General features: G+C 51.7%; 1 protein-coding gene across 2 annotated transcripts in view; it reads left to right on the top strand.

Annotated features, from left to right (window-relative positions):
• The window catches only part of ABHD2 (abhydrolase domain containing 2, acylglycerol lipase), a 60,994-nt gene that overhangs the window by 8,206 nt on the left and 25,843 nt on the right, over nucleotides 1–26,945 (top strand). For both annotated transcript variants that reach the window (XM_037145040.2, XM_053658858.1), the window contains 2 exons: nucleotides 6,440–6,540; nucleotides 8,762–8,961. In XM_037145040.2, coding sequence (XP_037000935.2) covers nucleotides 8,768–8,961 — 194 coding nt within the window. In that variant the 5' untranslated portion in view covers nucleotides 6,440–6,540; nucleotides 8,762–8,767. The remainder of the gene's footprint in view (nucleotides 1–6,439; nucleotides 6,541–8,761; nucleotides 8,962–26,945) is intronic.

Raw genomic sequence — 26,945 nt, 5'->3', positions numbered from 1 at the left:
TTTGTAGCACACAGGACATACCTTGAAACTGTTAATGGAACTTGATGACAGATGCCTATTATGCCATGATTTATTAAGTCTGCCAGGGTTCCACGTCACAACCAAGAGTGTCCTGGGATTAATTTCAAACTTCTTGGAGGAGGCCGGACGGTTAATCGGCTAGTTATTTCATTGCTGGTGAGACCTCTGTGTCTGTTAGGAAAGAGCATCTTTTGCAGTAACTTCTGTTTATTGGTTCACTAAGGCGAAATGGAGGAGAGTCCAGTAGTGGTGATGGTGAAACTAATATGTTGGGGCACTTAGTATTTCAAGGTTTTTTAAAAAATACTCTGTGCACTAACATGTTCACATGAGTTAAACAGCTGGCCCAAGGACCAACGTCATGATCGGTGGACCAGGGCCTGACATGGGGCTCTCTCACTCCAGGGCCTGAACCTAAACAAAACCCACATTTTCAACCAGCTTGGAATTAGAAGAGAGAAATTATTTTTTTTAAAGAGTTAATTCATTCATTTTAGAGAGAAGAGAAGAGAGGGAGAAGAACATCAAAGTGTGAGAGAAATATCCACTGGTTGCCTCTCACACTCCCTTGACCAGGAGGCCTGGCCAGCAACCCCGGCACGTGCCTTGACCAGGGAAGGAACTGGCCACCTTTCCGGGTGCGGGAAAGCACCCAGTCCACTGAGCCACACCAGTCAGGGCGAAAGACAGACATTCTTTAGGAGTTTGTTTGGTTTCTGTTTTCTTGAGAGGTACTTGCCATGCGACCCACATAAGCTCGTTTGCTCCTTTGGGTTGCAAGGAAGAGAGACCCCCTTCCTCGGGGTGAGTGTCTCGGGGCTCTCTCACTGCCTGAGAGCAGGAGAGGGAGGGGTGGTTCTGACCGCTGAACCAGGGAGGCAAAGAGACCAAGCCGATAAATATTTGTGCATGGAATACCAGTGTTACCAAGTAGCCTGGGAGCGTTGTGTGTCGTTGGCTGACTGTGGTCTCTGTTGGTTGGAGCTTGATTAACAGGGGACCTTGGGAAAAGATGTGGCGAAAGGCTTCTCCAGCCTCTCAAGGACAGGACTGTGAAACCGCTGAGTCACGAGCGGTAATGAGGGCGCATCCTCTCCCAGCAAAGGAGTCGGGAGGTCTGAGATCAGGGCATCAGCGGAGGTTCCTTCCTGGGGGCTGGGGAGGAAGTCTGCTCTGGGCCTGTCCCCTAACTTCTGATGGTCCTTGGCTTAGGGACGCATCACCCCAAGCACCACGCTCATCTCCCCCCCCCCCCCCCCCGTGCATCTCTGTGGGTGCCAAGTTTCCCTGTCCCTGTAAGGACACCAGTCATGGGGTTAGAGCCACTGTAATCAGCGTGACCCCACCTAACCCTGATTACATCTTCAGTGACACTCTTCCCGTGTTCACAGATTCCACGTGCACGTGAATTGTAGGGGGGTAGTATTCACCCCACTGCACGAGGTGATGAGTTATCTGTGTTCGAGGTCTCAGACTCTTCTCTCTTTGCAGTCCGTTTTCAGTCATCACGGGACATTACTATTCCAAGGCTGCAGTCATCACTCGCCCATGCAGGTGGAATGAATATGATGGGCTTGTTGGCATTAATGGCCCAGCTGAAAATACGTCACGGTCTAACTTCTCTGAGGGAAGGACAGAGGCCCCAGGGTTGTACCTCTCGTGAGCTGTGCGGTTCCGTGGTCCCCGAGGTAGGGCGGGAGCCGGCTGTCTGCTGTTACAGAGCTGAGAGTCTTTCCTGTGCTCTCGAGCCAAGTTCTGCAATTCTATCCCTAGAATCTCAGAAATTTTGAGCTGAAAGAGACCTTTGGCATTATCTACTCCTAATCTAACCTTCTCATTTTACAGATGAGGTCTTCGGGGCCCAGAAAGGTTAAGTGACTTTGCAAGGTCACCAGCTAGGAAGGGGCAGGGCAGGCTCTGAGACCCAGGTCTGAGGACGCCTAGACGAGAGCCTGTCCCAGTGCAGTGCCTGTCCCTCCCTGCGTCCGTGCCTCCATCTTGAAGTGACGCCCTTGGCCTGCAGAGAGAAGTCCAGGCCCTGGTGCTGGGGGTCATGCCAGTCCAGCACGTGTTAGAGGCCGAGGGTGACACCGAAGGTGTTGGGTGTTAGGCAGTGCCTTGGGTTTCTGTGTTCATGCAGAGACTCCAGATGGGATTTTACCTGTGACTCACAGCATCTAAACCCCACTCATAAAATGATGGGGAGCACAGTGGGGCAGGTGCAGGGCCACGGTCTGAGGCAGGTGCAGGGGGTGGGGATTAGGGAAATGCTTCTGCCCCTGGTCTGCACGCCCAGCCCTCCAGCCGCTCTGAGTAACTTTCCTGTCTCGGCTGCTTGATGCTCATTTTCACTGGATTTCACCTGCCTGGAAGAGAAGGGCATGCAGGACGGTGCAACGGAAGCCAAGTTTGTTATGTCTGGAGCAAACTCAGAGTATTAATAGTTAGTGGCAGGTTGAACTTGGAAAGAAAGCACAACATAAAATAAAATGCAGCAAGATAAAATTAACTTCAAGAGTTTTGTTCTAAAATTGCCAGGTAATTATTGGCCTAATATACACACACACACACATACGCACACACGTATATCTATCTCAAGCATTACACATTCATTCTCTCACACACACTTCTAAACCCGGAGGCCCAGTTTTAGGTCTAGCTGCTCCGTAAGTCCTGTCATTAGTTACTGCCTGGGCCAATTATTTGTGTCCCTGCGTTTCAAACATATATAGCCTTAACAGAAACTTCTCCCCAGTTAAAATGAGAATTCTACTTCATCGCAGTCCCATACAATGCTTAGTTTAGTGGCAGGCACACAGTAGGTCATCAGTTCCTTAAGCCCACTGAAGATCAAGGTGGGGCGGCCTTAGCAACTTGGGGTAGAACTGCCCTGCTTCCCAGGACCTCAGGTGCAAGCTTTGGGTCAAGGCTGGATATTTGGACCGTAATAATGACAAACTCCTCATAGGGTTGCCTTCTCTGAACTGAATTCAGTTTTAAACCCTTGCCATTTTCAAGGGTCGAGTACATCAGTTCTCTGTTGCATTTGCTATTAAAAAGAGCTGTAGGAGGACTCTGCCTGTCACATCACTCAAGGTCCCCTTATATAAAGTCCCACAGATTTTCTCTACAATTCCAAAGCTAAAAACCCTGCTTTCCCTCAGTATCTGTCATGCTTCTGGGGTAAGAGCACAATACCTGTGTTGGGAGAAGGCCCCCAAACTAAAATCAGGATCGATTCCAAAGAACTGACATATCGCCATGTTCAAATTCATAAGAGCTTTACTAGGAGAAACTTCCATCACAAGCAAGGCAGCTGCTCTCGGGCGGACAGTGGGCAGTAAAGAACCCCCTCCCGGGACCAGGTCCCTTTTCTACAGAGGGTTAATAGTGAAACCAGTGCACTCCTCAGTTAACAGATAACATCAGGCAGTTATCACACTCTGTACGTTCATTACCCTCCTTCCTGGGGGCAAGGCGTGTGTCTTTGGGGGCCATTCCAGCTTTCTGGGTAGTCCGCCAAGCCGTAGGCTCCGGAGCATTGAGAGCCCAACACTTCCCAGACACCTTATTGCATCTCAGGGCATTCCCCTGTACATGTTAGCTCTCCTTGCACTTTGGGGAACTATGGGTCTAATTGGGTTCCCCCTTTCCCCTGGCATTCAAGACCTCCAATACATTCTAGGCTTAATGACATAGATAACTGTGTGTGTTGACAGGTATGTTCCTTGTTCAGAGTTTCTTAATTTTTCATATCTTGCTGGTTGCTATTTTAAAGCTTCTTTCTTTTTTTTTTTTTAAGACTTATTTATTTATTTGTTTATCTTTAGAGGGGAAGGGAAGGAGAGGGGGAGAGAAATATCAATGTATGGTTGCCTCTTGTGTGCCCCTGCTGGGAACTGGCCTGCAACCTAAGCATGTGCCCTGACTGGGAATCAAACCATGGTTACTTGATTCCCAGGCCCACGCTCAATCCACTGAGCTACACCAGCCAGGGCTTAAAGCTTCTTTCTAATAACAAAAGTATTTGTAGTCGTTAGGAGTTTTAGAAAAGAAAAATTGCCTATAATCTAATAACCCAGCAATTGCAGCCTCCACAAAGATTCGGATATATAGTATTTCCTTCTGTGTCATTAGAAATTGGAGACCAACGGAGTCTAGAAATAGCAGTGGCTTAAACCTGCAAGGGTTTATTCTCTCACATAACAGAAACCCTGAGGTAGGCGGTCTAGGTCTGATACGGTGGCTCCAAGACATCATCAGGGACCGCAAGCTTCTGTCTTTCTACTCTGCTGTCCTCTTAATGTGGCTCAGGGAGTGACCTCAGAGTCACTGCGTGGCCCAGGGTGACTGCTGGAGGGGCAGCCATGCTGTCTGCATCCCCGGGATGCAGGCAGGGAAAGGGCAGGAAAGCTAACTCCCTGCCTCTACGGAGTCCCCCCAGCAAGGGGACCAGCCCCTCCAGGCATGGCCAGCGTCTAGTCCCATGGACTCAGGACCCACTGAATTGTAGAGGAGGTTGTTTTGTTTTGTTTTGTTTTGTTTTGTTTTGTTTTGTTTTCTGACAAGGCACATGTTCCAGGTTTTCATTACGAGGAAGGAGGAGAGACCTCGCTGGGGCAAGCCCTCAGCAGACTGCCAGGTTTCCGAACCGCTCCCTGTGTGTTGCGTGCCTCTGCAGCGTTTGTCCAAGGATCGCAAACGGTTTGTAGAATGAGCGAAGCTGTAAACAGACAATGTAAATACCATGAGTAAAGTGCGGTACATCACTTGTCACCCTGCCTTTCCACAATCCTGTTCTGTGACTTGATCATTTAGTCACATGTACAGGTAGTGTACGTCTTGAGTGTCCAGTCGGTGCTGACTAGTCCAGGGTTGGAAGGGACCTGAGGCAGGTTCTCCCCCAGTGACACGTTCAGATGCCTACAGGAAGCATCTAGACGCCGTGGGAGGTGAAGGAGGCCAGGGGCCAGTGGTGAGGACCACCACAGCCAGAGAGAGCATACCCTGTCTGCAGGGCATGGCCGCCTCGCAGCCATATTCAGTCTGGCCTTTTTTCTTTTTTTCAAGAGAAACCAGAAATCCAGATTTTTATCTGAAATCTCCTGGCATTTATAACTTGCCAGCTAATAAATTTAAATTTTTTAAATGCCAGCCAACTGCAACGCCATCCAGGGGCTGCGGCTTTAGGATCCATCTTTGTTTTCCTGGGGGGTGAGGCCCCGGGGAGGCCCAGTGGCTTCTTGTGTGGCTGGAGACTTTGCTCTTTGGCCTCCACTTCAACAAAAGCCTGGTCCCCTGGGGCTAATTTGTTCAGAATACAAAGAAATCATGAAAAGTTCAAGTTGAGCAAGCCTACAGCAAAGGTTGAGCCTTCCCCTGCAAGCTGGCTTTCATTCCCTGTGTAAATAATCACTTTGGGTGGTAGAGTCAGAGCCTGCAGGGCTGGAACCCCGGCCTGACTGAGGGCGAGCCCCTGGCGTCCCCTCTGCGTTTTCTGCACCACCCATTTTTTCCCTTATTTGCTCCTCTCCCTCTCTCTCTGCTCTTCCTGCTTTTGGGTGGCATAGCGTGCTGGTTAAGACAAGGGTCTCTGGGGCCAGATGTGAATCCTGGCTTTTCTGCCTGGCTGCTTCTGTGTGACCTTGCCACCTTACACAAGTTTTCTATACCTCAGTTTCCTCGCCTATAAACTGCAGATAATGATGGTCGCTACCTTATTGGGTTTGCAGGGGTTCAGTGTGTGAGTGTACGTAAAGTATGGGGAACAGAACTTGGCACACAGATAGTTAAAGATTCTCTTATTAGCTGCCTCTGCTGATTTGGAAGCCACGGACCTTCAGCACAGCAGGCTCGCTTCTGGCTCCCCACCTCACAGGAGCACTGGTAGCCCCTGGCACCTCTCTGCAGCCAGCCTCCTGCCCTGGCCGGGACCCGGACCGGCAGGCTGTGTGGCTCTCCACCCGTCCTCGCAGCCCTGTTCTGTTCCTGGTGCCATGCTTTGAGTGTGTCCGTGCCCTTTTATTTTTCCGTCATCGCTGTATGTTGGCAAGAGAAAGAATGAGTCACCCTACTGCTGTCTTGACCTAAAGCCTCATTAGGTCCTGTCGCTGGTAATGCAGAGATACCTGTCAGGCGTTTCTGAAGACTACGTTCTGCAACAAAGGGTAAAAGCAGGGTGCGTTTGCTTTAGCCGGAGTCCTGAGGCCGCAGACAGCCTGTCCTGGGAGCCAGAGAGGGCCCGCTCGTCTGAGGATTGACCACGGGTCCCCCGAAGGTTTGCTCAGATGGCCGGGAGTGTGGCACACGTGTTAATTACAGAAATCATCTTTTCCCCTAGAGACCTGAGATACAGAGGAACGTAAACCGTGCTCGTATTTCCATTAAACTGCTTCCTTCTTGTCACCCATCTTTTCAGCTTTCGGATAAACCTGCGGGAGAGATCTGAGCTGACCGGCCCAGCTGCACAACGTTTCAGGGCCCGTTGATATTCCCAGCAGACAGGAGCCAAGGACACAGGTAGGTACTGTCCAGGCCCGTATTTTTACTTCATCTGCCTCCCTCATGTTAATCAGTAGTGAGTGGCTGTGGGGAGGGAAGGACCCATTTTATTATTTTATTTTTATTGGGTAAGTCTGTTCTAGACCAACAGGGAAATGGTGAAGCCACCTGCTGCTTTTCCTATGTTTACATTTAAAGTTCCATAGTAATGACCGGTGTCATCTTGGATGTATGTATGCTTCTCGTTGGCTGGACTGGTCCAGGTGGTAGGGCTCTCATGAGGGGCCGGGCCAGGGCCACAGGTTGAACCCGTGGAGCATCTTTGAATGTGGTGCTGTGGGCTTTCTAGGCTGCAGACCCCTTGGAGAACCGATTAGCTCTGCAGACCCTCCCTCTTAGAAAACTGTGCATTACACAAACTCCCACAGGGTTCCTGGGCCCTAGAATCCTCCAGGGCATCAGTCCTTAACCTGTTCGGCACCAGGGACTGGTTTCGTAGAAGACAGTTTTCCACGGACTGGGGTGGGGGAGTTGGTTTCAGGATGATTCGAGCGCATTACATTCAAGCTCACCTCCTCCTCTGCAGCCCAGTATTGGTCCATGGCCAAAGTTGGGGACTCCTGCTTTAGGGGACCCACGGACCCCAAGTTAAGAATCCTTGTTTTGGTGATTTATAAATAAGTAGTCTTTAGGGGAACATGTCCCCAGAGGTTGAGTTTTAAGGAAACTGTCAGTTCTTAAAAGTTCAAAGGTGGTTGCAGCTGAATGTATATTCTGAGGTCTAACCTGGATATGAAATTGTGTTGAGTTCATTTTAAAAAATTATTTCCTTGCCCTGATGGCAGAAGGTGACTTAGGGAGCAGGTGCCTGTGGTTGCCTCCCCCCTGAGTCAGGAGTCCCAGCCAGAGATCAGCTGCAGTGCGGGTGGGTCCTATATCTGCCCGAGCCCCCCGACTATAGACAGGGGTTTCTGCATCCCCTGTGACCCCGCCCTGGGTCTCAGAGAGCTCTTTCTGTCGCGCCCCAGTCCTGTCTGTGGGAGAGTGTGTTGGCCTGCCTGTTCTGTCTGCGCTGTTGGCCGCCGAGTTCTTGGGCTGACTGTTTTTAGCAGAGGCTACTTGAAGCCATTCCCGGGGAAGCTGTTGCCATAGCTACCTTGGCTGTGAGAGTTCCCATTTTCTCCTTTTTTGTTAGCTTGTGGTTTCCCTAATTTTGAAGGTGACAGCTGAGGTTCTGTTTTTCTGCTGAGCGTCAAGGAAGAGACTGGATTTTTGTTGCTTTTGTCGCTGTTGATGTTTGGTTTAATGTGTTGGGAGGTGTGTGTGTGCGCGTGTGTGTCTCGTGTGTGAGGTAGAGCTATCTCAAAAGATAAAATAGTAGGAGAGAGTGGGAAAAGCCAGATATGCATGCACAGTTTCCTCACTCTGCAGTCCACTTTTAGCCTGTTTTTGGGCTGGTGGGGGAAAAGTGGGCTGAGCTCCGTTTCACACCTCTTGAACCCTGAGGAGCGAGGAGCAGGGGTCCCTGGGATCTGGGCCAGGTCTGAACTTGACACTCGTGCCCTGAGGAGCAGGTGGCTGAGTCAGGCTCAAGTGGCTTTGTCTCATCCTGCTCCAAAAGTGCAGGGGTGGAGCCAGCAGGCAGTACAGCCACACCTGGGGGCCACGGGCGTCCCACTTCACCTCCGTGTCCCAGGCTGTGCCCAGGGATGGACCTTCACAGACACCCTCTGCTCCTGGCGTGGGCTCAGCCCGCAGAGAGGCCCCAAGCTGCCTGTTAGCACCACAGGGCGACCCGACGCCCTACCCGTCCTCTCTGTCTGGACTGCTCTCTCCCACCCTCCAAAAGGTCCTGTTCTCTGCTGGGAGATGGCACCACAGCATGCTGGCACAGCCGCAGGCGGAGCGCCGAGCAGGGCACCCACGCACCCACAGCTCCTTCATGGCGGGAAGCAGAGACACTCACGACACGCCTCGCCCAGCTGCCACCCGCCCCACCCTTCATTAGGTTTAAATAAAGCAACAGCACCCTGCCCGGCTTATCAGTGTCCGGGACTGTTTGTTTGCATTTGGGTTGTTGCCAGTCCCTTGGTGGCTGTAAAGCCCTCACGGCAGTCCTCCTGGGTGGGCCCCGTGGACACATCTGGGAAGGATGTGTTACCACTGCCTCTGTCTCAGTGACTGTGGGCCCCCCTTGCCTCTTGGAGCTCTAAAGCCAGCCCTGTCCTCTGCTCCCCAGACCAAGATGAACGCCATGCTGGAGACGCCCGAGCTGCCGGCCGTGTTTGACGGGGTGAAGCTGGCCGCGGTGGCTGCCGTGCTGTACGTGATCGTCCGCTGTTTGAATCTGAAGAGCCCCACCGCCCCGCCGGACCTCTACTTCCAGGACTCGGGGCTCTCGCGCTTTCTGCTCAAGTCCTGTCCTCTCCTGACCAAAGAGTGAGTAGACCCTGCCCGCCGTGTACCCGCCTGCTGAGCCGTTTGGCTCTGCGGTGTTTGGAGAACCTTCTTGTGCTGTGTTGTCAGCGTCCCAGCTGTGAAAATAGCTGTTTCCACAGAAGTCTGTGTGAATCCCGGAGGGCAGGAGACAGAGTCCAGTCAATTGTGGTTGCCTGGTGTCGTCCTTCAGGACACGGACTTTGCAGAACACGCTTCTCGTTTTTAGGTAGATGCGGTAAACTGGGACATTCTAGCCCTTGATCAAAGGGTCTGTTTCCGGCTCTGTTGCTAGGGCAGAAAAACCATCCCTACCCAAAATAATTAATGAGCAAAAACACACAGACTTACGAGTCAGATACTGTTTGTTCATCTCTCTCACTGAAAAACGGACTGGCATGAGCTAAGAGAGTCCACTTAAGCAGAATGCCTTCACTCCAGGTGAACCAGTGCCCTGCATAAGGCCAGGTCTGCATTTGGGGGGAGCACTGCCTCTGACAGAGGACACCGTGCTTGTAAAAGGTGCGTCTTATGTCACACTGACTGTTCAGGAGACTTGCAGCTAAACGTTATTCAGAGGAGTAACGGAGTCTTCCTTCCGGGCTCGGGCCAAGCCTCACGAAGCGTCCCGTGTTCTCCCGGGTCTGGCTTCCGTCCTCCTTTCTCTTCGTTGCTGCTTCACTTTGAGCCTCTTCAAGCTTATTCTCTTCTGCCAGGGGCGCCTCATCAGATGGAAGCTGCTCAGAGAGCTGTCTGTGACCCTCGCTCGGGGGTTTCTGACACTCCACAGGCACGACCATCTCTCCCCTCCTCTGCTGGGGGTGGTGACGCTGAGTAAATGACTCTGGTGAGAGCAGACAAAGGTGCAACGACACGCGTCAGAGCTGGGGCTCTTGCTCGTCTCGTGTGACCGATAGATTTTTTTCATGCTGTTCGCCGAGGGCGTGGAGCCGCTGTGTGGGCTTTGGGGGTTGGTAGGTTCAGGTGCAGTTTCCTTGCGTTGTAATAGGGATGCCGTGGCCCAAAAGTTACCGTTGAGAGATGTGAAACTGGGTCGTGTTGCCCAATGTTTGTGGAGTGCCACGCACAGTATAATGTCACCATAGTGACCTGGGAACTGTCCCTGCTGAGGAGTCTCGGTCCCAGGGGCTCCATGCCAGGCATCCGTCAAGGACACGTTGTTCTCGTAGAGGCGTGTTTGCAGGGAAAGGCTCCTCCCGGAGGGGCGCACAGAATCCGCGTGCTTTTCAATCTGCCCAGTGTTTGTTTCCAGTATTTAATGTGGAGGGAACACACGGTGTGCAGGGCGGTTGGGCGTTCATGGAGGGGGAGTAAGTGGCAGCCACTCTGACCTCCTCCCAGGACCAATCTGGAGTTACAACTAAGCTGTAGACGCTGGGGGAGGGAAGAATAAGGGGACTAAATGGTAATGGCAAAAAATACAATAAAGAGTCAACCACAAAAAAAGTGATGTAGATGATTCTCTAACCTGGCCTGGCACGTAACATTTGCCCCAGCTTTCAGGCTGAGTCGGACCCTGCAGCGGGACCCACCTCCTCAGCCATCTCGGTTGTGGAGCTTTCGGAAAGCAAGGTGTTAAACTTGTAAGTTTATACCAAGATGAGTGTAAGTTCCCGTGCCCAACTGCTTCCCCAGTAATCAGAGGAAGTCCTGGAATGCCTTCTTCTCCTAGGCTTTGATTCCACAGTAATAGTTCAAAGGGCAAAGGAAAAGCCGATTAGGGCAGGTTGTTGGGTTTTTGTTTTGGGGGGGTTTTTTTGGTCTTGTTTTCCTTAAAAAAAAAATAACCTAGACACAGTAAGTTTAATGGCCTCCCTTTGCTTTTTTCCTGGCACGCTTTCCCCCTGAGGTTAGGGTGCCGGCCTCTGCAGGGGCGGCCCCACCCTCTGCTGGCAGGGAGTGCATCACAGACTCTCCTGGGACCTCACGGCCATGTCCCCCCCCCAGCACTGCCCCACCCCTGTCAGTACCCAGCTTGCTCCCTCCTGGAGAGACCCAAATGACAGAGGCGTGGAGGTCAGCGCAGCCGTGTAGCTGTGGTCCGGGGGAGGTAGGAAGGGGCGAGTTCCCGGACACAGCAGTCTCCTGAGCCCTGCCCTTCGGCGGACAGTGGCAGCCCCGTCAGAGTGCGCCGGGACGAGGCCTCAGAGGCCAAATGCCAACACCCAGGCTCTCTGGCTCGGACGTGACCTCTGCTTAAAGGGCAGAAGGGCGCACCTTTTCCTCCATCTTTTCCCTGGCCTTTCATTTTTTATGTCGGTGCTAATCGTAGGAATGCGTGTATGCTGCACCCATGTAGCGCCTCACCAAGCTGTCCTCACGTCACCCTGGGGTCCGCAGTGCTGCATTTCATGCTCGTTAAGTGCCCTCGTGGGCATTGTGCCTTTTCATCCTCGCAACAGCTTCGACGTTGGATTCACCTTCCTTTCAACTTTAAGGATCGGGAAACCGAGAGGAGCGGAGAGGGAAAGTGAGCCCGAGTTCGTGACTGCAGACTAGGTTCCCTTTGTAGGAACAGGGAGGTGGACCGAGACCCCCGAGGCACAGGCGGGGGAAGCAAGGCCCAGGGCAGTAAGGGCCCTCCTGCCTGGCCCGGGCAGTCGTCCAGTCCCGTGCGGCCCCGCCCTCTGTCAATCCCCCTGTCAGAAGCCACTGTCCTCAGCGCTCCTGCACTTCTGTCACAGCCTCCTGCGGTCAGGACACGTGTCTGTTACAGTAAAAGTGTTTCTTCTGGGAGTTTGAAGACTTTTTTTCTAGAGGAAGCCTGTCTGCAGCCTTCACCAACCACTGTCTGGGCCGGCAAGTGCAGCCGAGTGATTTACAACAGGCCGCTCGCCGTCCTCGGGGACCGGCCAGAGGCAGCCGGTTACTAGGGTAGGACGTGCGTGCAGGTCGGACCGCTTCCTCCCGCTGTCCAGGAGACCAGGAGACTGCGGGACGGGGGAGCCCTGACCTCAGGAGAGGAGGGGGTTTTTCCCTTTTGGCCTCCAAGTCCATTTTTAAATGTTTTAAGGTCATCTGTCCGACCAGGTATTAGAAATGAATCTTTTTAATGTCTTGAGGAGAACTCTGCTTAGATGGTGGTGATACGTTTCTTGTTCACTTAGCAACAAATCAATATTTACCTAGTGAGTCATTTTTTTTTGTTCTCAAGAAGTGTTTGCTCTCAGTGAAACTCAGAGACTAAAAGCTCAGTTCAGAATTATGAGACAGCAGGTGACAATACAAGTCTCCATTTTTTTCTGAGTAAAAAAATGTAATGCATTTTCATTTTTTTGAGCCGTCGTTTATATATAGTAAAACACACAAACCCAAGTACAGCTCGGGACTTTCGATACATATTCACCTGGGTAACTACCGTTCCTGCGGGCTTTTGTAGAAGTGTCCCGAGTCCCCGCCTCCAACCCCCTCACCGGTCACCGTGCCACCTCAGCCGGCTTCCTCAAGCAGGCCAGGCCCAAGGCCACTGCAGCGCCGCCCCAGCTGTGGTGTCCTCCCTCTGCCCATGATGTGCCTGCCCCCCGGCTGGTAGCCCCTGGGCACCCCCACATTCCCTCCTCTCTCCACCCAAATGCCCCTGATCCTGTAAGCAGTCTTGAATAGCCTGAGTTCTGAGAAACTTCCCCGAACTTGTCCTCACTTCTCCTCAGTCAAAAGGAGCCCCTTCCTTCCCTCCTGCGCATGTCTCTGCCCAGCATGGAGCTCCTCTGCCCATTTGGCACCCCCCACCCTGTTTTATGGGGGGGGTGTCTGCCTCTGTTCAGTAGAGAATGTGTACCCACATCAAGAGCCTCAGGACCCCTAGAGCTTCCAGCTCTGGCGGAGTTTTGTTTATTGGGAAGTCACTACCCTGTCTTAAAAAAAAAAAAAATGGATTGGTTTCTATTGGTCTTAAATTAAGTCAGGACAACCGCCAGGTAGATTCATAAAAGCAGTCGGCAGCCTCCGCCCTTCCCTTTGGCCCTACAGAAGTTTCCATTCAAAGCTAAGAGGCGGCAGGGTGAGGCAGGCACCGGTCTCTGGAAGCCTGCTGTTAACACTCATGTACTCCCTGGGGGAAGCCAGGCCTCTGCTTCTTTGCTCATTAGCAGGCTCGCCGGTGTGGGTCCCCGTGTAGCTAAAGACGTGGGCGTGTAGGAGGCACGTGGTGCAGGGCTTGGCTGACCCATCAGCCTAGAGATGGGTGGCAGGGGCGTGTTCCCCGAGAGACCTCGGCACCCCTGGAGGGCCGAGGAAGGGAAGTAGTGTGATGAAAGCCACAGCCCTTCTTCCCCAGAGACAAACATGTAATGGCTTTCTTTGGCAGCCAGCTGCCACCTGTTCCAGTAGGAACTGGGCATTATTGTTCTCCGTGGGTTCGAGAGGTACCTGAAACCTGGGAATGAGGTCGCGCCCGTTCCAACACCACGCCAGAGAGAGCAGTCGACTGCCTGTGCCCTGGCGCCCTCGCTGAACCTTTCCTCACAGGAGAATGGCAGCAACCCCGGACCTTTCCACGGGCCATGATGGCTTCATCCTCCGTTCTCCCTGGTTCTGCCTTCTCCCACCAGAGTGCAGGCCCCACACAAGACGCCGACTGAAATGTTGTGCTCGCCGTTAGTCCGCGCAGCCAGTTTCCTGTCCAGAGTCCCCCACTTGTCTTGGTTAGTGAGCACTGGAGGGTCCTCTTCTATGAAACTCCTTTATGGGGAGGTATTAAAAAAGACCATCTGAAAAAACTTCTCAGGGCAGAAATTTTCCAAAGGCGCTTTTTAAACTGGTTTCTGGACAACTGTGCTTCCCAGCGACTTCAGATATGGCAGAACAAGCAAACCGACTTGGTTTTCCTCTCAAACAATTCCCATTCCTGCTCAGTCACTGTCATGTGTATTCCCTTCCTGACAGTAAATACTCCCTTTGCTTTTATCTACCCCAAATAAAAGCCTGGGAAGTGCCACGTGTGTCACAGATGTGTAAGACACACCACTCCTGCCCTCGTGTACAAAGGATGGATGTATTTAGTCATCAGAGGTGCTCTGCAGGAAGGTCCTCACGCAGATCTCTGAGGCTGCCACATATGGAGTTTTCTCCAGACCTGAAGAGCATGGGCCTCTGTGTGCGTGCCCCGCACTCCCCCCACCCCCGCCCCGTCCCCTTCCTTGCCCCTGTTGTGGTGGTGGTGCCCACGGGGAAGCAAGGCCGAGGGCTCGGGTGGGGACAGTTGTGTTCTCAGTCTTCAGTAAAACAGCGAGCAAAACACAGCTCCGCACACTCCTTTGGGTCAGATCGACACCCCTACGCCCCGCCCAGTTAGAAACTTTGGCATGGGCACAGCTCATTTGTAGTGAGGTAAAGCCGAAAAGGATTTCATTATCTTGGGCTTAGATTCCTCTTAATTCCCTCTTGTTCCCAGAAACATTCCAGATCAGATTTAGATTTTTTTTCCTCCTTGGCTGAACACTATAGCTTTGTCCTTTTCATAGGATAAACTTGTAATGGCCAAGTGTCTTAATACCATTCACCTGATTTTACCCATTTTAAGAACTGTGCAAATATTTCCTTAGATGCTTGTGATGATAAGCGGATAAGTGGGTCTGTGGGGCTTTGGTGCATGTGTTGTGAGGCCCCAGACCTGCAGGGCGCGTTTACCTGGAAACTTGGTTGTAAGAGAGTTCTTGAAAGATGAAAGCCTCAAAAATCCCCGTTACTGGGAGAGACCAAGGACTGCTGGTTAGCATCAGTGAGGTCACCTTTTCAACTGACTTTATCTTCAAATAGCTTGTGTTTCCGATGAAGTCGCCCAAACCCAAGCTGCCAAGGTGAAAAGGTTGAGTTGCTAAATCCGAGCTACTTGCTGCCCTCCGTTACTAGGCTGGCCAAGGACCTGCTTTTCCCAGGACCCACAGGCTTCCCAGCATGCGGGGGTTTCGGTGCTGAGCCCAGGCAGCCCCAGACAACCGGGGTGACGCAGCACCTGCTCTGTTGTTTGCTGCCTTCTGCCCTCAGACAGCGAGGCTCTTACGAGTGGCTGTGCGTGGCGGGCGGGGGCTGTAGAGGTTTAACTTGACTCTCGGGTGCTGCACTGTCTCCGCCTTGCAGCTCACTTACCCGGAGGCCGACCAAGCCGGGCAGGAAAGCGCCGCCGCCTCCCAGGCCTCTGGGATCGAATCAAGGTGACCAAGCCGAGTCTGTGGGGACGTCCACCCACGTCCTGTGACCTCGTACAGATGGTCCCTTCTCCCTAGAGACCCTGTGCCTTTGGGCAGGTATTGCCGAAAAGCCTCAAACGCTCAGAACCCCAAATACTCAAGAGTCCTTGGTTTAGTTGAGATGGAAAGAGGTTCATCACCCCTGTGCCGTGTCCCCCTTAAAGCCATCAGTTCCAGTTTCCAAAAACTTATGACCAACCTGCCACCCTGTTCATCATGACTAAGTTTGTTCTTCAGGGTTTACTCCGTCCACAAAAAAGCAAAACAAAAGAAGCATGTGCTGCAACTGAGTCCATCACACGGTGCCACGCTTGGCACATAGGGATGGGCCAGAGGCCTCCCCCGTTGCCGAGTCACCTTCCCGCCCAGGCTTGTTGGGGCCCCGGCGGCCCTCCAGCTCTCCTTAACTTCACTACAACTTTACCGAAACTACCTCACTGAAACCCAGCTTACTCTCCACAGCCTCCCTGGGAGCAGGCCCACTTTTGTGGGCCTCACCAATGCGTAGTCGACTGAAAACTGGTCCTGCATCCAGGAGCAGGGAGTGGGCCATGGTTTCTAGAAAAGTCTAAAATGTCCAAGTGTAGCAGCTTTTCATGTTCTGCTGATCCCGTCAACGCAGTGGTTCTCAGCTTTGATCTCAGACGGTTCCTTTTCCTCCACCTGCTCCCTGGCAGGCAGTACATACGCTTTATGCTGGAAGTCAGCATGTGCTTTGTCATAAAGCATGATTAAGACAGCAAGTTGACTTTGGAAGTGTGTTCCGGAGGGTAAACCGTCAGTGCCACATCCATCCAGTGCTGCGGAGGGTTGACAGCCGACAGTGGCTTATCCTGCATCCTCGCTGGAAGCAGCCTTTCGGGAAGTGACTGGCTTTGGAAGCAGGGTCTTCATCCACACTCTGCAGAGCACCTTTCAGGCCAGTAGGACTGGGCTGAGGAAAGCATTTTCCCGGGTTTATAAGGAAATCTGCCCCCTCTGTGAACTTCTAGGAAGGAAAGCTGTCACTGGTGCAGAAAGCTGCGACCCTTGCTGCATGGATTTCTCAGGCCTGCTCGACTGTCTACCAGGCCTAGCAGAGCCCCTCCCCAGGGCCACGAGCTCCTCGGAGCTGCCCAACGGCCCCCTGGTGGCCACCTGCCATGCCGTGTCACCCAGAGCCCTGGAAATGAGTCAGCCTGCTGGCAGCTTGGGACCCACCCCAAGTCCCCTCCCTGTATCAGCTTCTAATCACAGAGTCGGGCCTCCAGGTCAGCGTGGGCACATGGCGTCAGGCCAGACAAGCTACCATCTGAGGCGGCCATTAAAAGAGTCTGTAATCCGGAGCATGTGGGAAACCCCGTGGGCAGGTCAGCAGTTCACCCAGAACCACCTGTGGCCTACAAAGCAGCAGGTTATGTATGTTTCCGTCATTCCCCTGGGGACTGATGCCATCGACAAAGCGGACCTGACTTTCCGGTGACACGTAGTACCAAATTCTCTGCTAGCAAGACCCCAAACTGGTGTTTTCGGCCAGATCACAAAAGCTGGATGGTCGCAGCTTTCCCCCAAGTCAGTGATTAAGTGTCAGAATGAGTACTTAAGATAAGTGATAAAGGGGTTTGCAGAAAGGGAGCCAGCGCTGTGGCGGGTGGATGTGGAGGACTCGTGTGACCCTGAAGGGCAGTTGGCGTGCACAGGTGGATCCAAACGAGGGAGGGCACAGAGGTCACTGTGCATAGGTCACTGGGGATGTGGGTGGGTGAGAGCCGTCAGCTTGGCCAGCGCTCCTGGGAGAAAACCGGCTTTGCTCTCCAGGCCAACTCCGTTCGCCCACGGTGTGCTGCTTTCTCCTGTGGGCCTTCGGCCAGCTCCCCTGGGTGACCAGGTGACAGAGGCCTCACTGGCTGGGCACATTTCCTCATTGTCGCTGCTTTGCCCTGACCCCACAGCCACTCTGCTCGTGCCCCCCAGCTCCCGGGACCTTCGTTTGACTAGACTTGGACCGTCTCCCTCACAGTCCCCAAACGTCTGCCTGCTGTTCTTTGTGTGAGCTTTGCACCTGTCTCTCTCTCTCTCTCTGCCCTTTGCTGGCTGTGCCCTGGACTTTGTTCGTGAATGAGCCCTGGCCCCACCACTGGCCTGGTTTCCACAGCTGCTTCCTGGTCGGCTCCCTGTGCCATGAGGTGGTGCAACAAGGGCTGTCTGATCACAGGGGAGCCCCAGGTCTTTAGGGGGGAACCAGGAGGTCAGACCATAGGGAGCCGCAGATTCCCAGAAAGGAAGAGTCTGGGCTTGATCCCCAGAGCACACGAGGGGGTGGAAAGTGAAGAACAGCTCAGGCTCCAGAGACCTTTCAAGGTCGCATCAGTAGGTGTTGGTGGATAATGGCATGGCCTTGGGCTTTGGAGGAGAGGGCTGAATCACAGGTAGTGCAGAGGTTCCTGGGAGTCAAGAGAAGAATGGAGACATTGAGAGACAGCGAGAGATCGGATGGCGAAGCTGCTTTCTCGGGGACGGTGGTGTGGTTTGGGGCACTGCGTGTGCTGGGCACGCGGGCAGGTACAAACCAGGCAGTAGAACTAGGCTGTGAGCGTGGGCCAGACGGTGCCGATGCCTGATCGGCAGCCAGGGGAGAGGGAGGGAGAAGAAGGCAGCAGGGGAGAGAAACGAGATGGGAGAGACTGACGGCTGAGGGGGGAGGCCGCCAGTCGGCCAGGGAAGGGCAGAGGGGAGGTTGGGGAGACCGGGAGTCAGGAAGGGAGGTTGGGGGGACCGGGAGTCAGGAAGGGAGGTTGGGGGGAGACCGGGAGTCAGGAAGGGAGGTTGGGGAGACCGGGAGTCAGGAAGGGAGGTTGGGGAGACCGGGAGTCAGGAAGGGAGGTTGGGGAGACCGGGAGTCAGGAAGGGAGGTTGGGGAGACCGGGAGTCAGGAAGGAGGAAGGCTGGCCGAAGAAAGGCCTTCGAGCTGGGCCAGAAAGAAGTTTTGTTGTTGTTGTTTTTTAAATATCTTATTTTTATTTATTTTCAGAGAGAGGGGAAGGGAAGGAAAGAGGGAGAGAAACATCCATGTGTGGTTGCCTCTCATGTGTCCCCCGCTGGGACCTGGCCTGCAACCCAGGCATGTGCCCTGACCGGGAATCGAACTGCGATTCCCTGCTTCACAGGCCCACGCTCAATCCACCAAGCCACACACCAGCCAGGGCAGAACCAGGGGATTTTGAGGATGGATTTTCAATAGTAGGGTGAAAAAGGAAGTCAGCTCAGAGAAACCAAAGAAGCAAGTGAGGAAACAAAAGCTGAGAAAGGAAGGAGAAAAAAATAGGAAAGTAGATGAGAAAGCCAAATCGCATGAACATTTCCCCCAGATCGAGAAGGTGAGGGCAGAACCCCACGGAGAGGGATGGGGGGCGGGGGGGGGGGGGGGGGGATGGGGAGGGCGGGGCTGAGGCCCACCTGGGCTCAGATGCCACCGCTGCCCCCTGCTGGACGGGTAACTGCGCCTTGCTGAGTCTACTTCCTCATTTATAAAACAAGAATGCAAATTTCATAGGTTCGGGATGAGGATAAAAAGACCGCATGTGAAATGATTTATCGGATGTTTGGCATGTGTAAGACTTTAATAAGCATAGCTGCTATTATTATAGCTATTTTTATATTGATATTAATATTAGCTAGATAATTGCATAAGTGAAACGGGACATATAGTGAACCCCAAGTTCATATATTTGAACATCAGTAAGACCTCAGTGGATAAGTGGGTAAAGGATATGACTAGAAAATTTCCACATGAGGAAATACTAGTAATAAACACCAAGTCACGTTCACAGCCTTGGTAACAAAGAAACTTTTAAAAATGAAACATTGTTTGATACTCAGAGGAACTTCCGGCAGTTGAATCAATATAAAATTGGTACAGTATTAGTCAAGGTAGCATAGTTTAAGCTATGGTAACTAATTACCTCCCAAAATAGCTAGTGTCTGGGACCTTCCATAATATAGTTTACATTCATTTGCATTGAAATTACTTATTAGTCTATATCCCACGATAAACCCGGAAATAACTTTATTGTATAAGAAATAAGGTTTCATCTAGCTGTTTCAAACTGACATGAAGTGAAAGAAGTCTCTGAAAAGAAAACATTTTGTCCTTTATTGTTTGGAAAGCCGTATGTACTTTATTGCTAATACTGAGCATAAGCGCTGACGCCAGCCACTGTCCTGCGCATTTGCCTTACGCGTGTAGAGAGAGATGGGCTTTGCTTAACTGTACTTGCTACAACCTGCTTATGTCTGTGATTTCACGATGCTCTCCCGGTGTGCGGACAAGAATGAGGATGTAGTACCTTAGCTGCCGGGAGTTTTCACAAGGGTTGGGCTGGGGACTGTTTGAGGAAATGCTTTTCTGCGTTGTCATGCCACGGGGGAGGGGGAGGGGGAAAGGGCTGCCGCCTCAGTGGGGCTGGGCCCCAGCCACCCACCGCGGCCGCTCTCAGCCTGTGCAGCCCGGAGAGCTCAGGGCAGCTGTAGCACTTCCTTCCACTTAGATTCCTGCTCAAGCAGTAGGGGCTGCATTTCCCCGCCGTTCTCTCTTTTATCTTTTTCTTTTTTACACTTTTCAACATTTTAAAAAATAGATTGATTGATTAATTTTATAGACAGAGGGGAAGGGAAGGAGAAAGAGAAGGAAACATCAATGTGCGGTTGCCTCTCACGTGCCCCCTACTGGGGACCTGGCCCACAACCCAGGCGTGTGCCCTGACTGGGAATCAAACCAGCAACCAGCAACCCTCAACCCACTGAGCCACAGCAGCCAGGGCTTTAATGATTTTTTTATTGTATTTTCCCTCTGTAGCTCTCCCAGTCAAGGTCATAATAGAATCCGTGACCTTGTTTTTTCCTTCAGTGTCAGCCTTGCTGTCAAAAGGCTCCTGTGTTATCAGTAAATTTATAATAGCTATGCATGTCATAAGCATCCTTTACTCTAGACCTGATATTTATTTTTCAAAAACAGGTCGTACGTTTACATTAAAAGACTTCCCCGGCCACCACCCAGCTCCCTTCAGCTGCTGTCTCCGGTTTCTTGCCTGCAAAAACAGCAGTTGCTCGCATACACGTACACACACTTCTCCTTTTATTGCACGAGTAGCAGCGCGCGTGCCGTAGGCCCTTCTGCACCTTGCTTTTCTCCGTGGAACAGCACTGATCCTTCCAGAAGACTGTAGGAAGAGCTCCCCCTCTTATGTCTTGGCTGCTTCATGTTATGTAATGGGCCACCGTCTGTTTAACCAGTTTCCTAGATGGAGGTGTTATTCCTTTCCAATCTTCTGCTTCCCAGCGCCGCAGTAGGTAATTGTGTGTTTGTGTGATACACACACCATGTCAGTGTGGGACAAACCAGAAGTGGAGCGGCAGGGTCGGAGGGTGCGTGTGGGGGAAGTTTTGTTACCCAGGGCCCTCGGGCTGTCCCCACATACCCCCCAAAAGGGTGTCTGTTTCCCCAAAACCCGGCCAACAGGAGGGGTTCTCCTGCTCTTTGGTACCTGCCTGTCCAGTAGGTAGAACTGTTTTTCTCATTGTCGGTAAGTGTCTGAGGGAAGGTGCTGTGCCTCTCTGTTACATTTAAGAACCATTTTCACTTCCTTTTGGGTAGCTCCTGCCCGTTCTCCTGACGGCCATTGGTCCATTTCCTCATCGTTTGAGAGAACCCATTCACTGTGTGCTGGGGAGACCAGCCCGTGTGCCAGGAGATGCAAATATTTGTTCCCAGTTTGTCAGTTGTCTCTTGACTTTGCCCCCGGTGGTATTTGCTATGCAGAATTTTTTTCAATGTTTGCATAGTCAAATCTGTCGATCCTTTCTTTTATGGCTTCTGGGATTTCTATGTTCCTTAGAAAGGTCTTCTCTTCATTGTAGGATTATTAAAAAAAAAATCTCAACTTTTATCCTAGCATGTGTACGATTTCATTTTCTATTTTGAAATGTTTTGTTTGATCCCTCTGGAGTTTATCCTGGTGAAAGTGTGGCTCCGATTTAATATTTTTCTAGATGCCGCCCTTTGCCCCACACCATTTATTGGGCAACCCATCATTACCCCGTTTATGGGCATGCCGTCTTTCACTCATGTGAAGTTTCAGGAGGTATTTATGCATATTTCAGTCTCTCCTGGTCTGCCGATACCCCTGAATGTAGACACTGTTAGCTTATTTGTAGCTTTTTACGTAGGTTTGACTGTGGACAGGGGGGCGGTGCTATCCCTTCTCACAACTGTTCTTCTCATAACTTTCTTGGCTATCACAGCCGGTTCATTTTTCCCCGTGAACCTCACAATGCTTGTTTAAATCCAGCTACAAACATCCTGTTATTATATTGACTGTATACCTGTTAAATTTATAGATGCTGAGTTTTCCAGCGCAAGCTCTTTTCTCCCGGGCCCCCAGGCCCCGAAGAGCAGTGTAAAATGCCCCTCCTGTCCCCTCGTGGTGGCGCGCTGCCTGGGGACAAGGGGGGACTCGGGGTTTGGCTGTGGGTTATTAGCAAGGCTCTCTCTGTGCATATACAGACCAGCAAAAGATGAAGGTTTTTAATTACATCTTTTAAGAACCCATCTTCTCTCTGACTTCATCGCTTGCCATTTCGTGAATTCTCTTCTACACATCAAAGAAAGGCCAGACATGTGCTCATGTTGAATGTCAGCATCGTAATCTTCGCAGTCATCTCTTGATCAAAATGTTCGTAAAGGGCAATGCCACGTAGATAACTCGGGAACTTCACCGTTGGGTGTTCACACCCCCCCCCGCGGGCACAGTAGCAAACTCGATGTGCATTTTCAGTGCCCACCGTCCCTCCTGCCCAGCCCAGCGCAGGTCTTTGAGGTGGTCCTGGGTTTGCCGAAGGGCAGACTATTGACATGTCCATACCTGCTCCCCAGACTCAGGGGGTGTGAGCGGGGTGGGGGGGACACATCAGTGGTGTCCTGTGTGCCGTGTATCAGCGTACAATGGGCGACCAAGGAAAACAAAATTTATTTATAAAAAATGGTGTATTCTCACATGTTTAAACTTCAGTCACCTTCAAAGTACTCTCCGTTTGATGCCGTACACCTATGGAGATATTTTTCCCACTGCTCAGAACAATTTTTGAACTTGTCAATTTTGATGCTTTTTAGTTCAACAAAGCTTCATTCATTTTTTTATTTTGCCTTTTCTACATCAACAAAATGTATTCCTTTGAGGACTCTTTTCATCCTATGAAACAAAAAATACCGCTCAGGGCAAGATCAGGTGCACAGAAAAGGTGGGACATGGGGTCATGCCATTTTTCGGTCAAAAACTGCTGAACACTCAGTGCAGTGTGGGCAGGTGCTCTCATAAATCACCAGTCATGAAAGGGGCAAGCCCGTTAAAAGAGTCTTCAAGAAACAATTCACTGAGGCCGAGCATGGCCTCCCACAACGACGCCAGCTGGTACACTGATCCAGATGGGTTCCTAGGACACTCGCCTAGTGGGGAAAGGCTGTACGTACTACAAGGGGCTCGCCCTCCAGAAGATAATCCCTTTTTTTTTTTTTTTATCCCTGCTTGTATGTCCTGCTTGGTTAGCACTGATGGTTTTTCCAAGTCCATAACTTTGCCACAGGAAAGAGGAGGCCAGCAGCGGTGCCTCCTGTGGGCAGTCCAGGCCAGCAGGCAGAGTATGGGCGCTCTGGCCCGAGCACCTGGGCTGTGGGGCTCCAGGAGCTGCGATGCCTGCTCCCAGTTCGGTCTCCAGTGTCTGACTGGCTCTTGGCAGGACTGCTTCAGTGAATGGCAGCTGTCGTGTGGAACCCTGGAGCCTCGTCATAAACTCCAGGCCCACGTAAAGCATCGAGTGCAAGCCAGGTTGAGACACACGCGGCCAGAGATGGCTGTGCTTCCGAGTGCGAGGAACCTGCACGCTGTGTTGGGACAGGAACACGGTGGGACCAGACACATTTAACCTGTGATGTAATTCTATGCATTTCAGCTGGTTTCCTCTGAACTTTACAATGCAGTTTATTTTTCCTTAGAGCAAAAAAGCTTGGGTTTTTTTAAGTGGTCTTATTGTCACTCAGCTGTGTGCTGTGCTCTCGTACATTTGGGTTTCGTAGCTCACACAGTGGGCCACAGAGGCGCCAGCTTGCCCTTGTAGCCTCTGCCTGGTGTTTAGACGCCAGTTACCAGAAGAGGAGATGTTTTCTCTCTCAGCCATGTGGCCACTTCTGGTCATTTCAGGGAGAAACAAAACATTCTCTGCACTGGAATTTTTCTGTGCATGAAAAGCCTGCCGTTCAGGAATAGAACATTTAGCAACGACAGTGAAACGTAATGTGTGGCAGCTGTGAAGAAGTATTTGCCTGCAGTGGGGAAATGCTGTGTTCACAGCCTATTTCTGATGAGCCTGTAAATGAGTGTTTGGGAGGCTGAATGCGCCACTTGTCATTCGAGATAAAAGGCCCGAGATGTTTGTTTCCGAGATTAATGATGTGGCCATTTCCCAACCTCAGTCTTGCCCCAGCAGAACTGGGATGATGCAGTGCAGAGTCCACGCTACATCTGGCCTTCTGAAAAGGAGGGGCTCACAAGGGGCTGCTATGTCCTAGCGGAGAAAGGGGGAGCCCAGGTGCCGGTCTCGCGAGGAGGCCTGGGTCTGCCCTCCTGGCTCCAGGCCCGTCGGGCTGCGTGGGGTCTGTGGTGGGGGCAGCAGGAGTCCTGGGCCCCAGGCCTGCGGAGGGGAGGCTCTGGCAGGTCAGGACCCAGGATCTGTAAAACGTTCGCCTGAACTCTGAAGGGTTTGGCCCCTTCCCTGTGTGCACACGAGCTTGCACAGGGGCACAGGGGCACACGTGCACACACACACATACACACAGGCCTGCGGCTCAGTCGTCTGACTTCTGGAGCTTCCACGAGCTTTGCTCCCAGTGCCCCCCCCCACCTATGCTGGTGCTCATCCCGATTGGTTTACTGTCACTCATGAAAGTGGGGTACAGGCTGCCCCCCCCCAACTCAGACACCTCTCACCTTTCCCGAAGTACCTCCATCCTCTCGCTCTTGCTGCCGTCCCTCTCCTGGGCCTCATTATCTTTAGGGGTATATTCAGTATGATTGTATTAGCGTTCTGGCTTCATCATAGGAATAATCAAATGTGAATATTCCCATTAATTACTCTCAGAAGGGTCATCTGCAGAAAAACTGCAGTCCCATCACGAAGTTGGTTGCAGTTGTGCAAAGTCGTGTAAAATAAAAGAGATGTTGTGTGTGTGTGTGTGTGTGTGTGTGTGTGTGTGTTTATTGTATGTGAGTGATGCCAAAGAGAAGTCCCAGCGAATCCAGTGATCAGTTTGGAGAAGCAGGTTTAATACAATATGCTGACGGTTGATCAGACGGGGCGGCGGGAGGGGGACCAGGTACGAGATTAAGTTCCGGTTGAGGGAGTCGCTGGCAGCCTGGAGTGTGACACGGAAGGAAGACTTCTGCACAGAACTCCGAGACCGGACCTTGAGTGTGGACCTTGTGACACCAGGCGAGTCCACACTCTGTTTGTCTCGTCCGTAAAGTGGTGGTGACGCCACTGCTCAGAGTCGGGGGACTCATGAGGACCTTCGGCTCCCTCAGGCTGCTGTGATAGAACGCCACGGGCTGGTGGCCTGTTTGTTTTGCACAGTTCTGGAGCCTGGAAAGTTCAAGATCAAGGTGCCAGCAGGTTGGGTTCCTGTTGAGGGCTCTCTTCCTGACTTGCTCTGTCCTCACAGGGTGGGAAGAGTGAGCTCCGGTCTCTCTTCCTCTTCTTAGAAAGGCACCAGCCCTGCCATGGGACTGCGCGCTTGTGACTTCATCTTGCCCTAATTACCTCCCAAAAGTCCACTTCCAAATCCCATCACTTCAGGGGCTGGAGGGTCAACATGTGAATATGGGGGGGGGGGGGCATAAACTTGCAGTCTGTAACACGTCCCTTCATGCCCCGGGGTGGCCAGGTGCCCCCCAGCCAGGCCAGCACGACTCCCAACTCCCCCGCCCCACCCATCCCATTCTTTCCCACCTGTTACTCCTCAGGGGCATGCGTGCATTAAAGAGGATTCTTTGAAAAAATTTTTCTGGAACAGATTCTGCCGAGCCAGTTTGATTCCATGATGAGTTTTTAATACAATACTTAACATTTTTCATTCAGTTTTTTTTTCCCTTTAGATTTTACTACAAAGCTAGGAATCAGTTTTTCGTCTGTATTCTATATTACTGACCACAGCTTATGCTGTAGCCAGTTCTCTTGTGGCCATTATTGTCACCAGGTGCAGTTCTCTGGGTTAAATTTTGCACATCTAAGCGCTTCTATGAAAACTGAATTCTGTTAGTTTTCAGACAGTGCTAAATCCTGCCACGTGCGGTTCTAACCGTTGCCAATTTTACTCTGATTCAATTCTGCCACTAACGGCCATTGTGAAACAAACAAGAGAATGACAATATATATCAACTAGTCAATTTTATTTTTTTTTATTTTTTTATTTTTTTAAAGATTTTATTTATTTATCTTTAGAGGGGAAAGGAAGGAGAGAGGGAGAGAACTGGCCTGCAACCCAGGCATGTGCCCTGACTGGGAATCGAACCCTGGTTGCTTGGTTCCCAGGCCCCCGAGCCCTTTAAAATGGTGATTAATATTAGAGATAGAGATAGCATAGAGACAGTGGAGGAAAATGGCCCAGTAAGGTGTTCCGTATCGCTGATCACTTAGACAATGAAAATCAAAACCCGCCTCTGTGTCCTGCTAGTGCAGCCCCTTCTTAAGTTAGTCGTAGTCGGGCTTTGTTGTTTTAACCAGAGCATCCCATCCAAAACAAACTGGAAATGCCAAGGAGGCCCTGCTGACAGGCATGTGGTTCGCAGAAAAGGGCTTGCCAGGAGTGGGGGCGCTCCGTCTCAGGCTGAGCCTCTATACACGTCCTACTGTGCGCCAGTCAGTGCCGACTTGGTAGAGGGGTACTTGAGAGAACCAGGGAATAACAGCAAACTCCGGCTTCAACAGCTTTAATGTGGTGTGATCCACAACCAAGGGACCTGGGTCCCGTAGGAAAAAGTGGTTGCCCAGAGATTTGGGACAGAGATGAGCATAAGACGCAGCAACCGTCTGTCCTTGCTCGTGTGTGCGTGGAGCGGTGGGGCGGGAGGGGGCCCAGAGTTCCCTGGCGGTCTTTCCACGGGCAGTTCTGTTAGTGTAGCCAGATGTCAGCTATAATTAGGCCCAGAGGATGAGGACAGGCTGGCCCCTGTGTTGTGTTGTGGTCTCACCGCTTTCTCGGTGACGAGCACTTACTAGCCACTGGCCACAGCACAGCACTGGACAAACCCCTTTACGGTGAGCAAACTGGACGCCATCACCTCTGCCTCCAGGGGATTAGGACTAAACGTGCCCAGATGTTGATTCTAAGAACAGCTTAAAAAAAAAATACATGTAGAAGTGCATGCAAATCAGTGCAGTTAAAACCGAGCATTGAAACATGTAGTGAGCTGTAAAGTTTTACTGTGGGACATAAACACCCCGGTGACGGAGGGACGCTCCACGCTCCTCAGTGGGACACGTCGACGTGGTGCAGATGTTGGTTTTCCCCAGGGTAAAATAATTATGTCCTGTATGTTTCCAGTTAGAAATCCCACGATTTTTAGAGATCGGGCCGCTGCTGTAGTTCATCTGGAAAATAAAATAGCAAAAACCCACCTAGAAACGCTGAAAAAGGAGTGGAGGAGGCCTGTCCTCTCCACTCTCAAATTGCTCCGTAGAGCGGCCCTGATA

This window comes from Artibeus jamaicensis, unplaced genomic scaffold (assembly GCF_021234435.1).
Source record: "Artibeus jamaicensis isolate MK-2021 breed Jamaican fruit bat unplaced genomic scaffold, CSHL_Jam_final scaffold_612, whole genome shotgun sequence".
NCBI classification, from domain to species: domain Eukaryota; kingdom Metazoa; phylum Chordata; class Mammalia; order Chiroptera; family Phyllostomidae; genus Artibeus; species Artibeus jamaicensis.
Note: the sequence above shows the minus strand (reverse complement) of the source record. Positions and strands in the feature narration are given on the sequence as shown.